This window comes from Bombina bombina, chromosome 9 (genome assembly GCF_027579735.1).
Source record: "Bombina bombina isolate aBomBom1 chromosome 9, aBomBom1.pri, whole genome shotgun sequence".
NCBI lineage: Eukaryota > Metazoa > Chordata > Amphibia > Anura > Bombinatoridae > Bombina > Bombina bombina.
Genome location: NC_069507.1, coordinates 65,394,320 through 65,409,951, shown reverse-complemented (window position 1 = coordinate 65,409,951; position 15,632 = coordinate 65,394,320). Strand labels below are relative to the sequence as shown.

The 15,632-nt window shown below is 38.7% G+C and overlaps 1 protein-coding gene across 2 annotated transcripts in view; it reads right to left on the bottom strand.

Moving 5' to 3' along the window:
* WDFY4 (WDFY family member 4) overlaps positions 1-15,632 on the bottom strand; it is a 598,790-nt gene that overhangs the window by 309,798 nt on the left and 273,360 nt on the right. For both annotated transcript variants that reach the window (XM_053692180.1, XM_053692181.1), the window contains exon 31: positions 10,553-10,678. In XM_053692180.1, the coding sequence (XP_053548155.1) occupies positions 10,553-10,678 (126 nt within the window). The remainder of the gene's footprint in view (positions 1-10,552; positions 10,679-15,632) is intronic.

Below are 15,632 nucleotides of genomic sequence, written 5' to 3'. Positions count from 1 at the left end.
ATACACAGAGGTTCTTAAACATGCATGTTTAATAAAAACATGTAAGAGTAAATAACTAGTATATGTATCTGGTATTACACTTCTGTAATAAATAATTAAAACGAAAACTTTTCTTTGTTTGACTATTTTTGATCTCGTAATGTCTGAGCTTCTGTCAACCTACAGCTGTGGATATCTGTACACAGAGGTTCTTCAGCAAGCATGTTTAATAAAAGCATGTATGTTTTAGTATGAATAACTAGTATTTCTGTATGTGTCTCTGCTGTTATACTTCTATAATGAATGATTCAAGCATAAACTTTTCTTTATTTGACTAATTTTCATTTCGTAATATCTGGGCTTCTGTAAATAAAAAGGTGGATGAAAAATGTCTATTGAATATGTTATTATTTCTTATTTTTTGTTTGGAAAATTAATGACCAGTGGAAGTTAAGAATACTATTGTTAAAATATTGATATCAATATTTTGATGGTCTTGTTCTATGTAAAAAACATAATTTATGCTTACCTGATAAATTCCTTTCTTCTGTAGTGTGATCAGTCCACGGGTCATCATTACTTCTGGGATATTACTCCTCCCCAACAGGAAGTGCAAGAGGATTCACCCAGCAGAGCTGCATATAGCTCCTCCCCTCTACGTCACTCCCAGTCATTCGACCAAGGACCAACGAGAAAGGAAAAGCCAAGGGTGAAGTGGTGACTGGAGTATAAATTAAAAAATATTTACCTGCCTTAAAAACAGGGCGGGCCGTGGACTGATCACACTACAGAAGAAAGGAATTTATCAGGTAAGCATAAATTATGTTTTCTTCTGTTAAGTGTGATCAGTCCACGGGTCATCATTACTTCTGGGATACCAATAACAAAGCAAAAGTAAACGGATGACGGGAGGGATAGGCAGGCTCTTTATACAGAAGGAACCACTGCCTGAAGAACCTTTCTCCCAAAAATAGCCTCCGATGAAGCAAAAGTGTCAAATTTGTAAAATTTGGAAAAAGTATGAAGCGAAGACCAAGTTGCAGCCTTGCAAATCTGTTCAACAGAGGCCTCATTCTTGAAGGCCCAAGTGGAAGCCACAGCTCTAGTAGAATGAGCTGTAATTCTTTCAGGAGGCTGCTGTCCAGCAGTCTCATAAGCTAAACGAATTATGCTACGAAGCCAAAAAGAAAGAGAGGTAGCGGAAGCTTTTTGACCTCTCCTCTGCCCAGAGTAAATGACAAACAGAGAAGACGTTTGTCGAAATTCCTTAGTTGCCTGTAAGTAAAATTTTAGAGCACGGACTACATCCAGGTTGTGCAGTAGACGTTCCTTCTTTGAAGAAGGATTTGGGCATAAAGAAGGAACAACAATCTCTTGATTGATATTCCTGTTAGTAACTACCTTAGGTAAGAACCCAGGTTTAGTACGCAGGACTACCTTATCCGAAAGAAAAATCAAATAAGGAGTATCACAATGTAAGGCTGATAATTCAGAGACTCTTCGAGCCGAGGAAATAGCCATTAAAAATAGAACTTTCCAAGATAACAACTTTATATCAATGGAATGAAGGGGTTCAAACGGAACGCCCTGTAAAACATTAAGAACAAGGTTTAAACTCCATGGTGGAGCAACAGTTTTAAACACAGGCTTAATTCTGGCCAAAGCCTGACAAAAAGCCTGGACGTCAGGAACTTCTGACAGACGTTTGTGTAACAGAATGGACAGAGCTGAGATCTGTCCCTTTAATGAACTAGCAGATAAACCCTTTTCTAAACCTTCTTGTAGAAAAGACAATATCCTAGGAATCCTAACCTTACTCCAAGAGTAACCTTTGGATTCACACCAATATAGGTATTTACGCCATATCTTATGGTAAATCTTTCTGGTAACAGGTTTCCTAGCCTGTATTAAGGTATCAATAACTGACTCAGAAAATCCACGTCTTGATAAAATCAAGCGTACAATTTCCAAGCAGTCAGCTTCAGAGAAGTTAGATTTTGATGTTTGAAGGGACCCTGTATCAGAAGGTCCTGTTTCAGAGGTAGAGACCAAAGTGGACAGGATGACATGTCCACCAGGTCTGCATACCAAGTCCTGCGTGGCCACGCAGGTGCTATTAGAATCACTGATGCTCTCTCTTGTTTGATTCTGGCAATCAATCGAGGAAGCAACGGGAAGGGTGGAAACACGTAAGCCATCCTGAAGTCCCAAGGTGCTGTCAGAGCATCTATCAGGACTGCTCCTGGATCCCTGGATCTGGACCCGTAACGAGGAAGCTTGGCGTTCTGTCGAGACGCCATGAGATCTATCTCTGGTTTGCCCCAACGTCGAAGTATTTGGGCAAAGACCTCCGGATGAAGTTCCCACTCCCCCGGATGAAAAGTCTGACGACTTAAGAAATCCGCCTCCCAGTTCTCCACTCCCGGGATGTGGATTGCTGACAGGTGGCAAGAGTGAGACTCTGCCCAGCAAATTATCTTTGATACTTCCATCATAGCTAGGGAGCTTCTTGTCCCTCCCTGATGGTTGATGTAAGCTACAGTCGTGATGTTGTCCGACTGAAACCTGATGAACCCCCGAGTTGTCAACTGGGGCCAAGCCAGGAGGGCATTGAGAACTGCTCTCAATTCCAGAATGTTTATTGGCAGGAGACTCTCCTCCTGACTCCATTGTCCCTGAGCCTTCAGAGAATTCCAGACGGCACCCCAACCTAGAAGGCTGGCGTCTGTTGTTACAATTGTCCAGTCTGGTCTGCTGAATGGCATCCCCCTGGACAGATGTGGCCGAGAAAGCCACCATAGAAGAGAATTTCTGGTCTCTTGATCCAGATTCAGAGAAGGGGATAAGTCTGAGTAATCCCCATTCCACTGACTTAGCATGCACAGTTGCAGTGGTCTGAGGTGTAAGCGTGCAAAGGGTACTATGTCCATTGCCGCTACCATTAAGCCGATTACCTCCATGCATTGAGCCACTGACGGGTGTTGAATGGAATGAAGGGTGCGGCAAGCACTTTGAAGTCTTGTTAGCCTGTCCTCTGTCAGGTAAATCTTCATTTCTACAGAATCTATAAGAGTCCCCAGGAAGGGAACTCTTGTGAGTGGAACGAGTGAACTTTTCTTTTCGTTCACCTTCCATCCATGTGACCTTAGAAATGCCAGCACTAACTCTGTATGAGACTTGGCAGTTTGAAAGCTTGTATCAGAATGTCGTCTAGGTATGGAGCTACCGAGATTCCCCGCGGTCTTAGTACCGCCAGAAGAGCACCCAGAACCTTTGTGAAGATTCTTGGAGCTGTAGCCAATCCGAATGGAAGAGCCACAAACTGGTAATGCCTGTCTAGGAAGGCAAACCTTAGGTACCGATAATGATCTTTGTGAATCGGTATGTGAAGGTAAGCATCTTTTAAATCTACAGTGGTCATGTATTGACCCTCTTGGATCATAGGTAAAATTGTCCGAATAGTCTCCATCTTGAACGATGGAACTCTTAGGAATTTGTTTAGGATCTTTAAGTCCAGGATTGGTCTGAAAGTTCCCTCTTTTTTGGGAACCACAAACAGATTTGAGTAAAACCCCTGTCCCTGTTCCGATCGTGGAACTGGATGGATTACTCCCATTAACAAGAGCTCTTGTACGCAGCGTAGAAACGCCTCTTTCTTTGTCTGGATTGTTGACAATCTTGACAGATGAAATCTCTCTCTTGGAGGAGAGTATTTGAAGTCCAGAAGGTATCCCTGAGATATTATCTCTAGCGCCCAGGGATCCTGAACATCTCTTGCCCAAGCCTGGGCGAAGAGAGAAAGTCTGCCCCCCACTAGATCCGATCCCGGATCGGGGGCCCTCAATTCATGCTGTTTTAGGGGCAGCAGCAGGTTTCCTAGTCTGCTTGCCCTTGTTCCAGGACTGGTTAGGTTTCCAGCCTTGTCTGTAGCGAGCAACAGCTCCTTCCTGTTTTGGTGCAGAGGAAGTTGATGCTGCTCCTGCTTTGAAATTACGAAAGGAACGAAAATTAGACTGTCTAGTCTTGGCTTTGGCTTTGTCCTGAGGCAGGGCATGGCCTTTACCTCCTGTAATGTCAGCGATAATCTCTTTCAACCCGGGCCCGAATAAGGTCTGCCCTTTGAAAGGTATATTAAGCAATTTAGACTTAGAAGTAACATCAGCTGACCAGGACTTTAGCCACAGCGCCCTGCGTGCCTGAATGGCGAATCCTGAATTCTTCGCCGTAAGTTTAGTAAGATGTACTACGGCCTCCGAAATGAATGAATTAGCTAGTTTAAGGACCCTAAGCCTGTCCGTAATGTCGTCCAGAGTAGCTGAACCAATGTTCTCTTCCAGAGACTCAATCCAGAATGCCGCTGCAGCCGTGATCGGCGCAATGCATGCAAGGGGTTGCAATATAAAACCTTGTTGAACAAACATTTTCTTAAGGTAACCCTCTAACTTTTTATCCATTGGATCTGAAAAAGCACAGCTATCCTCCACCGGGATAGTGGTACGCTTAGCTAAGGTAGAAACTGCTCCCTCCACCTTAGGGACCGTTTGCCATAAGTCCCTTGTGGTGGCGTCTATTGGAAACATTTTTCTAAATATCGGAGGGGGTGAGAACGGCACACCGGGTCTATCCCACTCCTTAGTAACAATTTCAGTAAGTCTCTTAGGTATAGGAAAAACCTCAGTACTCGTCGGTACCGCAAAATATTTATCCAACCTACACATTTTCTCTGGTATTGCAACTGTGTTACAATCATTCAGAGCCGCTAACACCTCCCCTAGTAATACACGGAGGTTTTCAAGTTTAAATTTAAAATTTGAAATATCTGAATCCAGTCTGTTTGGATCAGAACCGTCACCCACAGAATGAAGTTCTCCGTCCTCATGTTCTGCCACCTGTGACGCAGTGTCTGACATGGCCCTAATATTATCAGCGCACTCTGTTCTCACCCCAGAGTGATCACGCTTACCTCTTAGTTCTGGTAATTTAGCCAAAACCTCAGTCATAACAGTAGCCATATCCTGTAATGTGATTTGTAATGGCCACCCAGATGTACTCGGCGCTACAATATCACGCACCTCCCTCTGAGCGGGAGATGTAGGTACTGACACGTGAGGCGAGTTAGTCGGCATAACTCTCCCCTCGTTGTTTGGTGAAATTTGTTCAATTTGTACAGATTGACTTTTATTTAAAGTAGCATCAATACAGTTAGTACATAAATTTCTATTGGGCTCCACTTTGGCATTGCAACAAATGACACAGGTATCATCCTCTGAATCAGACATGTTTAACACACTAGCAAATAAACTTGCAACTTGGAAATACAATTCAATTAGAATAATATTAAAACGTACTGTGCCTTTAAGAAGCACAGAAGATCTATGACAGTTGAAAATTAATAAATTGAAACAGTTATAGCCTCAATCCTTGTAAACAACACAACTTTAGCAAAGGTTTAATCCCATTAGCAAAGATAACAAATTCTGAAAGCAGGAAACAAATTACAGAATAAACGTTTTTTATCTCAGTCAAACTATAATTCTCACAGCTCTGCTGAGAGAAATTACCTCCCTCAAAATAAGTTTTGAAGACCCCTGAGCTCTGTAGAGATGAACCGGATCATGCAGGGAATACAATGAGTTGCTGACTGAAATATTTGATGCATAGTAAAAGCGCCAAAAAACGGCCCCTCCCCCTCACACACAGCAGTGAGGGAGAACAGAAACTGTCAGAAAAACAGATTAAGCAACTGCCAAGTGGAAAAATAGTGCCCAAACATTTATTCACACAGTACCTCAGCAAATGAAAACGATTTTACATTCCAGCAAAAACGTTAAACATAATCTCTAGTTATTAAACAGCTTTATGTATTTCTTACAGTGTAATTCTAGTGAAGTACCATTCCCCAGAATACTGAAGTGTAAAGTATACATACATGACATTATATCGGTATGGCAGGATTTTCTCATCAATTCCATTGTCAGAAAATAGAAACTGCTACATACCTCTATGCAGATTCATCTGCCCGCTGTCCCCTGATCTGAAGTTTACCTCACTCCTCAGATGGCCGAGAACAGCAATATGATCTTAACTACTCCGGCTAAAATCATAGCAAAACTCTGGTAGATTCTTCTTCAAACTCTGCCAGAGAGGTAATAACACACTCCGGTGCTATTTTAAAATAACAAACTTTTGATTGAAGATATAAAACTAAGTATAATCACCATAGTCCTCTCACACATCCTATCTAGTCGTTGGGTGCAAGAGAATGACTGGGAGTGACGTAGAGGGGAGGAGCTATATGCAGCTCTGCTGGGTGAATCCTCTTGCACTTCCTGTTGGGGAGGAGTAATATCCCAGAAGTAATGATGACCCGTGGACTGATCACACTTAACAGAAGAAATGTTTATAATATTTATGCATGGAATGAAGTCATTCATTCGAAATTCCTGTTGTAAGAATTTATGGCAGCCATTCAATATAATAGAAACTTGGTTTAAAGGTCATCTCAGGGTATTAGAATTGATGTGATGTATTTTGAAATAAAGAGTGCAAAAAAGTTAATCCAACATGTTTAATGTCTGGTGTGGTCCCTTTTATCGGTTACTATTTGCATAATAATAATATTGTAAACTGGATTGTGTTAATCTGGTGCACCTAATGTAACCATGTTTCCATATATTGTTTAATAAAATGGAACATGTATTTGAACTGTTACATCGGTCTATAAGATATGTTTGATGTTTAAGTGATGAAAAAATAAATTGAATGTGAGCAAATTCCATTATATATGTATTATAGAAAACTAAGAGTGCCCTAATGATCGCCATATTCTGCATGATTGTTAAAATGTATGTGTCATAGGTCAAAGGTTTGATTGTTAGTTAAATGCTGCCAGATCCAAATTCGCGTTTAAACCATCAGGAAAAAGTGTTTTTAACTTAAAGATCCAGAAAGTTTCTCGTTGTCTGAGTTTGTTCGTTCTGTTATAGTCTGCAGACCTAGGAATGAAATCTATGGGTGTGTATTTGTAAGTATATGGATTGCCTTGGTGTTTGCTCAGACAATGGTTTGGCACACTGTGTTTAATTTTCGTTTTCTTGCAGTTTTTGCAATTCCGCAAGTGTTCCCCCCACCTTGTTTTTACTTTTCTGCAGGTGCGGCCTACGTATTGTAGGCCGCATATACACAAATGCGGGAAAACCAGTTGCAATTCTTGCCAGTATATCAAACATGGTAGCAAATCTTTTAGATCCCACACTACTGGTGACATATATCCCATTCAGGGATTTTATAACTGCAATTCTTCTTTTGTGGTATACCTATTGGAGTGTATATGCGGCCTACAATACGTAGGCCGCACCTGCAGAAAAGTAAAAACAAGGTGGGGGGAACACTTGCGGAATTGCAAAAACTGCAAGAAAACGAAAATTAAACACAGTGTGCCAAACCATTGTCTGAGCAAACACCAAGGCAATCCATATACTTACAAATACACACCCATAGATTTCATTCCTAGGTCTGCAGACTATAACAGAACGAACAAACTCAGACAACGAGAAACTTTCTGGATCTTTAAGTTAAAAACACTTTTTCCTGATGGTTTAAACGCGAATTTGGATCTGGCAGCATTTAACTAACAATCAAACCTTTGACCTATGACACATACATTTTAACAATCATGCAGAATATGGCGATCATTAGGGCACTCTTAGTTTTCTATAATACATATATAATGGAATTTGCTCACATTCAATTTATTTTTTCATCACTTAAACATCAAACATATCTTATAGACCGATGTAACAGTTCAAATACATGTTCCATTTTATTAAACAATATATGGAAACATGGTTACATTAGGTGCACCAGATTAACACAATCCAGTTTACAATATTATTATTATGCAAATAGTAACCGATAAAAGGGACCACACCAGACATTAAACATGTTGGATTAACTTTTTTGCACTCTTTATTTCAAAATACATCACATCAATTCTAATACCCTGAGATGACCTTTAAACCAAGTTTCTATTATATTGAATGGCTGCCATAAATTCTTACAACAGGAATTTCGAATGAATGACTTCATTCCATGCATAAATATTATAAACATTTTTACATAGAACAAGACCATCAAAATATTGATATCAATATTTTAACAATAGTATTCTTAACTTCCACTGGTCATTAATTTTCCAAACAAAAAATAAGAAATAATAACATATTCAATAGACATTTTTCATCCACCTTTTTATTTACAGAAGCCCAGATATTACGAAATGAAAATTAGTCAAATAAAGAAAAGTTTATGCTTGAATCATTCATTATAGAAGTATAACACCAGAGACACATACAGAAATACTAGTTATTCATACTAAAACATACATGCTTTTATTAAACATGCTTGCTGAAGAACCTCTGTGTACAGATATCCACAGCTGTAGGTTGACAGAAGCTCAGACATTACGAGATCAAAAATAGTCAAACAAAGAAAAGTTTTCGTTTGAATTATTTATTACAGAAGTGTAATACCAGATACATATACTAGTTATTTACTCTTACATGTTTTTATTAAACATGCATGTTTAAGAACCTCTGTGTATTGATTTCCACAGCTGTAGGTCTTGCTTTATTCAAGTCTATATTATATCAATTTTTTAGCCCCTTACACTAATCGGAGTGATAGATAGAATAGAATTCACCTGTTGCCATTTAATGCCAGTATTTTGTTTTTTGTTTTTTCAGTAAATTGCAATTATATCCAATTTTTATAGCCTATCATGCCAAAATTGAGCATAATTTTGACGTACATGTTACAATTCTATATGACATAAATTTTATTATTTTATTTCCTCAACAACACTGCTGGTTCATGACCAATACACATCATTCTTCTTTTTTTTTTTCATTATACACTTTCACGCATATCCTTTTATAGTTCAAATCTGAACAACCTAACACACTTCACTGTCAATTTAAATACAAAACATTTGCTATTTAACTATTTCATGTTCTTTTTCACATGACATAACATAGAGCATGAACATAATCATACATGATTCATATAGTATTTAGATCTGAAAATCAAACATTTTATTGTACATTATAATGCAGGTATTATTTAGAACATTTAAGTTTATACAGCAGACAAAGATGTACAAGTCAAAAACATTCCATTGGGATATTAGTTGCGAATGTTAATGAAGCACACAGGCTATTGAGCCCAATCAACATGAATAAGATTCAGAATATTCACTCATGTCCCATTGGTCCTTTTTTGAAAACTATGACAACTTCCGTTTTTAATTGTATATTAGGTAAATATTTTAAAAAATTTGTATCCATTGTTTGTATGCCTGAAGAAAAGACCGGTTTATGGTCTAGAAACGCGTAGCAGTTTTTATGGATTAAAATCTACTGATTTTAAATATACGGAAGTTGTCCATTTGTTTTTTGCCTGGTTTCTCCCTTTGAGCCTTCCTGGATAAGGCATCAAAGTATCTGCTCTATCGCAGCGTCTCAGGTTTCAGCCGCACAGACGCCAATCAAAGAAACGCTGAACATCACCTGTGAACAGCTTGCCGGAGACCACCCAGAGGAGCCTCGCCGCCAGCACATTTCTATGGTTGCAAAAGACACAGCACCATTTCTTCATATGGACTAATATGGTTTGTCCATAGACATTAATCACTTTTACTATTTGTTATCAACATATATTTTTAGTCAGCGCACCCCGTTCACGGTTCCCCTAGGGGTTCCTATTTTTGGTTAACAACCATTGGCCGGCCAAATGAGTAGGACACGGCCAGTTTAACAACTTTAGCGGGTTAAATGAATAGTTTGTAGGAAACACTTATAAGTATATTTAAGAAGGTATTGCCAGAGAAGGTCCTAGGCAGGGAACCTGTGCACCAACAGAAACCGGGGATGCAGCATTGGCTGCAAATGCCTCTTTAAAAATGAACCCCTTAGTTCTTAAATAAAATGCTACAAATTCATTTTTGCATTTAAATGTACCTTTAACCCCTTAACATCACGGATGTACCCTGTACATTGTGTGTCTTACAGGGGTTTGGAGGTCTGTAATAGAACAGATCTTACTGACAATAGCTATTAAGGCATACCTCATTTCCTGAGTCAGTTCCGTTGTAAGCAAGACATATATACTTTTACAAGGTTAATGAGCAAACAATTATTTTTCTTGTCATTTTTTTCTGTTAAAAAAGAGCACGGTTTAAATACTGATTTAAATAAAAAATATATAGAAGACAAATACTTATATATACCAAGCAAAATCAAGAGTGTTTACACTTCCTATTTGGATTTAGGGATGTGCATTCGGATCTTTTGTGAGGATCCAAATGTGAAAGTAAGCAGCTCGTGCCATTCGAATATTTTGCGAATGTTCTGTAAATCCAGATCTTAGAGTGGGGATCTTTTAGAAAAATCAATCCGGCTATGAAAATATCCAAAGAGCATGAGCCGCTCCTTACTTCTGCATTCTGATCCTCACAAAAGATCTGAATGCACATCCCTATAATTTATAATGCAAGTTATTCTATAACTGAACGCACCTGGTACACTGCAGCTTTTACCAATGTGAGCAACAGCAAAGCAGCCTCTGTGCAAAGTCCATCCTGCAGAATCTGTTTGGAGCTGTGACCCTGCAACAAGTCCTGAAGCTTAATGTTCAAATCCCCCTGGTGAGAGAGAGAGCAACAAGTAAAGTAGCATTAAGCCCATAAAAAAAAATTCAAAAATATATTCACAAAGAGATAATTGCAGGTGATCTGAAATATTTCATTACTGTATATTTCAGTATTGTATATCTAGATATTCTCAGTGCGCCAGCATTTTAAATACTGCAGAGGCTCAGAGCACCAGTGGTTCTTGTATCATGTCAGCAATGAACAAATTGAGTCATTACCAGATGATAGAAGCGCATTAGGCTTTATGAGTAAGTGCTGTGTTTAAAATGCTGGTGCACGGTGCATACTTAAAGAAACATAATACCCATATGCTAAATCACTTGAAAGTGATGCAGAATAACTGTAAAAAGCTGACAGGAAAATATCCCCTGAACATCTCCATGTAATAAAGAAAAATAATTTAACTCAAAATGTTCTCAGCTCACAAGAGTGAGTGTTGTATAAACAGTTATACTTCAGCTGCTGTTCAGCTGCAGGTAAAAAAAAAAGAAGGAAGAAATGAACAGCAGCCAATCAGCAGTGCTGAGGTCATGAACTGTGATCTCATGAGATTTCATAGTAAACTTCCTTAAAATAAATAGGAAAATAACATGAGTGTGCATGAGGCACGCTCTTTTGCACGCCCCGGGACAGGCATACTAATTTGCTGAACATCCCACAACGCTGCACCAAGTTCAGATTACAATCTCCTTCCGAGAAATTGTGTTTGGGGGTGGTAACATGACGACACAGTATGTTCCGCACTGAAGACACTGTAGCGTGATGCATGCCAGGGACCGAGTCAGCCGCAAAATACCAAATAGAAAAAACAAAAGGCAACACTCCAGGGGAATACAAATGAAAATCCCAAACTGTATTGCATAATCACATTAAAAAATACACCAACATTGGAGGACAGAAAACAATCCTTACGCATTTCGTGCCTATCCGCACTTAATCATAAGATAATCAAGGTGTTCAACTCCTTCCTTTTTGATGAAGCTGCAGCCAATCAGCAACATTAACGCTGATTAATGTAGAGCGGAAACACCAGAAAGGGAAAAATAGTTAAAACAAAGGTATCAAGAACATGCAACAATGTTGCTGCTATGTGAATTATCAATACTTCATTTGATTCTTAAAGCAAATTCTACATCAAATACATACATATATATATATATATATATATATATATATATAGAGAGAGAGAGAGAGAGAATAATTCATTGTGTAGCTCATTAACAAATCTGGACAAGCCAGAAGGCTTGTTTTTCCCACAGAAAACATCTGGAATACATTATTTCCAATGCAGCAAAGGATTCTGGGTAAGATATGCAAATTAGGTTCACAATGACACACCTTTTTACTTCAGCCTGCTTCTCAGCAGATTCCCTTAACGCCAAGTATTGCTGTTCACACAGCTTATAGACTTAGCTAGGGTTAATGCAGTGATTTAAAACTATCCCAGGACAGCCTGTTTCGTAGTTATTGCTACTCATCAGCTGGGAGAAAGTTTAAATCACTGCTGTGTGAAGTTGATTCCTGGCAAATATATATATACAGTGCAAAAAGATGATTAATTCATATTTATACATAGCATAGATGTATTTAGTTCATGAAATGTATATTGTCAGATTATCAGAGAAACGTCCCTATGGTACAGAAAAAATGACAGATAATATAATAACCCAAAATTTTGATTTCCAAAACAGGGCTCTGTAATTGGATTTCACAATTTATACTAATTTGCTGCTTAAAGTCCTTTATAATGGTTTGTGAATACTTAGGACATTTTGAGGTAAAATATCTGTTTAACATAGAGATGTTCAGGTGATATTTTCTAGTCAGCTTTTTACAGCTATGCTGCATCACTTTCAAGTGTTTAAACATTTGGGCATCATGGCCCTTTAAATACACATTTGAAACAGCTATAGATTTTATTAGAAGCAGTTTTGCTAATACATGTATATTATAAAAATGCTTAACTGAAATGTACCCATGTGGATTCCAATTTTGGTTGCAATGTCCTTTTAAAGGGACACTGAACCCAATTTTTTTCTTTTGTGATTCAGATAGAGCATGCAATTTTAAGCAACTTTCTAATTTACTCCTATTATCAAATTCTCTTCATTCTATTGGTATCTTTATTTGAAAAGCAAGAATGTAAGTTTAGATGCCGGGCCATTTTTGGTGAACAACCTGGGTTGTTCTTGCTGATTGGTGGATAAATTCACCCACCATTAAACAAGTGCTACCCAGTGTTCTGAACGAACCAAAAATTGGCTGGCTCCTTAGCTTAGATGCTTTTTTTTTTCAAATAAAGATAGCAAGAGAACGAAGAAAAATTGATAATAGGAGTAAATTAGAAAGTTGCTTAAAATTGCATGCTCTTTCTGAATCCCGAAAGAAAAAATGTGGGTTCAGTGTCCCTTTAAGCATATCAAGCATTCACCTTTTACTACTTTTGCTTTAGGACATATCTTGCTTTCATAAAGGTCACTGAAAGACCTACTTGAGAAGCCTGCAATACTTCTGTTTTCATAGTTTATATGATATGAACCCCCCAAAAAATATTTTGTGATTCAGACAGAACATACAATTTTAAAACATTTTACAATGTACTTCTATTACCAAATTTGCTTTGTTCTCATGGTATTTTCTGTTAAAGAGATACCCAGGTAGTTGTCTGAAGCACTACATTACAGGAAATAGCGCTGCCATCTAGTGCTCTTGTAAATAGACAACATTCTTGCAAAACTGCTGCCATATAGTGCTCTTGTAAATAGACAGCATTCTTGCAAAACTGCTGCCATATAGTGCTCTTGTAAATAGACAGCATTCTTGCAAAACTGCTGCCATATAGTGCTCTTGTAAATAGACAGCATTCTTGCAAAACTGCTGCCATCTAGTGCTCTTGTAAATAGACAGCATTCTTGCAAAACTGCTGCCATATTGTGCTCTTGTAAATAGACAGCATTCTTGCAAAACTGCTGCCATCTAGTGCTCTTGTAAATAGACAGCATTCTTGCAAAACTGCTGCCATCTAGTGCTCTTGTAAATAGACAGCATTCTTGCAAAACTGCTGCCATATAGTGCTCTTGTAAATAGAGAGCATTCTTGCAAAACTGCTGCCATATAGTGCTCTTGTAAATAGACAGCATTCTTGCAAAACTTCTGCCGTCTAGTGCTCTTGTAAATAGACAGCATTCTTGCAAAACTGCTGCCGTCTAGTGCTCTTGTAAATAGAGAGCATTCTTGCAAATCTGCTGCCGTCTAGTGCTCTTGTAAATAGAGAGCATTCTTGCAAAACTGCTGCCGTCTAGTGCTCTTGTAAATAGACAGCATTCTTGCAAAACTGCTGCCGTCTAGTGCTCTTGTAAATAGAGAGCATTCTTGCAAAACTGCTGCCATCTAGTGCTCTTGTAAATAGACAGCATTCTTGCAAAACTGCTGCCATCTAGTGCTCTTGTAAATAGAGAGCATTCTTGCAAAACTGCTGCCATCTAGTGCTCTTGTAAATAGACAGCATTCTTGCAAAACTGCTGCCGTCTAGTGCTCTTGTAAATAGAGAGCATTCTTGCAAAACTGCTGCCGTCAAGTGCTCTTGTAAATAGAGAGCATTCTTGCAAAACTGCTGCCATCTTGTGCTCTTGTAAATAGACAGCATTCTTGCAAAACTGCTGCCATATAGTGCTCTTGTAAATAGACAGCATTCTTGCAAAACTGCTGCCATCTAGTGCTCTTGTAAATAGACAGCATTCTTGCAAAACTGCTGCCATATAGTGCTCTTGTAAATAGACAGCATTCTTGCAAAACTGCTGCCATCTAGTGCTCTTGTAAATAGACAGCATTCTTGCAAAACTGCTGCCATCTAGTGCTCTTGTAAATAGACAGCATTCTTGCAAAACTGCTGCCATCTAGTGCTCTTGTAAATAGACAGCATTCTTGCAAAACTGCTGCCATATAGTGCTCTTGTAAATAGACAGCATTCTTGCAAACCTGCTGCCATCTAGTGCTATTGTAAATAGACAGCATTCTTGCAAACCTGCTGCCATCTAGTGCTCTTGTAAATAGACAGCATTCTTGCAAAACTTCTGCCATATAGTGCTCTTGTAAATAGACAGCATTCTTGCAAAACTGCTGCCATATAGTGCTCTTGTAAATAGACAGCATTCTTGCAAAACTGCTGCCATATAGTGCTCTCGTAAATAGACAGCATTCTTGCAAAACTGCTGCCATATAGTGCTCTTGTAAATAGACAGCATTCTTGCAAAACTGCTGCCATATAGTGCTCTTGTAAATAGACAGCATTCTTGCAAAACTGCTGCCATATAGTGCTCTTGTAAATAGAGAGCATTCTTGCAAAACTGCTGCCGACTAGTGCTCTTGTAAATAGAGAGCATTCTTGCAAAACTGCTGCCATATTGTGCTCTTGTAAATAGACAGCATTCTTGCAAAACTGCTGCCATATAGTGCTCTTGTAAATAGACGGCATTCTTGCAAAACTGCTGCCATCTAGTGCTCTTGTAAATAGACAGCATTCTTGCAAAACTGCTGCCATATAGTGCTCTTTTAAATAGACAGCATTCTTACAAACCTGCTGCCATCTAGTGCTATTGTAAATAGACAGCATTCTTGCAAAACTGCTGCCATATAGTGCTCTCGTAAATAGACAGCATTCTTGCAAAATTGCTGCCATCTAGTGCTCTTGTAAATAGACAGCATTCTTGCAAAACTGCTGCCGTATAGTGCTCTTGTAAATAGACAGCATTCTTGCAAAACTGCTGCCATACATTGCTCTTGTAAATAGACATAATTCTTGCAAAACTGCTGCCATATAGTGCTCTTGTAAATAGAGAGCATTCTTGCAAAACTGCTGCCATATAGTGCTCTTGTAAATAGACAACATTCTTGCAAAACTGCTGCCATATAGTGCTCTTGTAAATAGACATCATTCTTGCAAAAG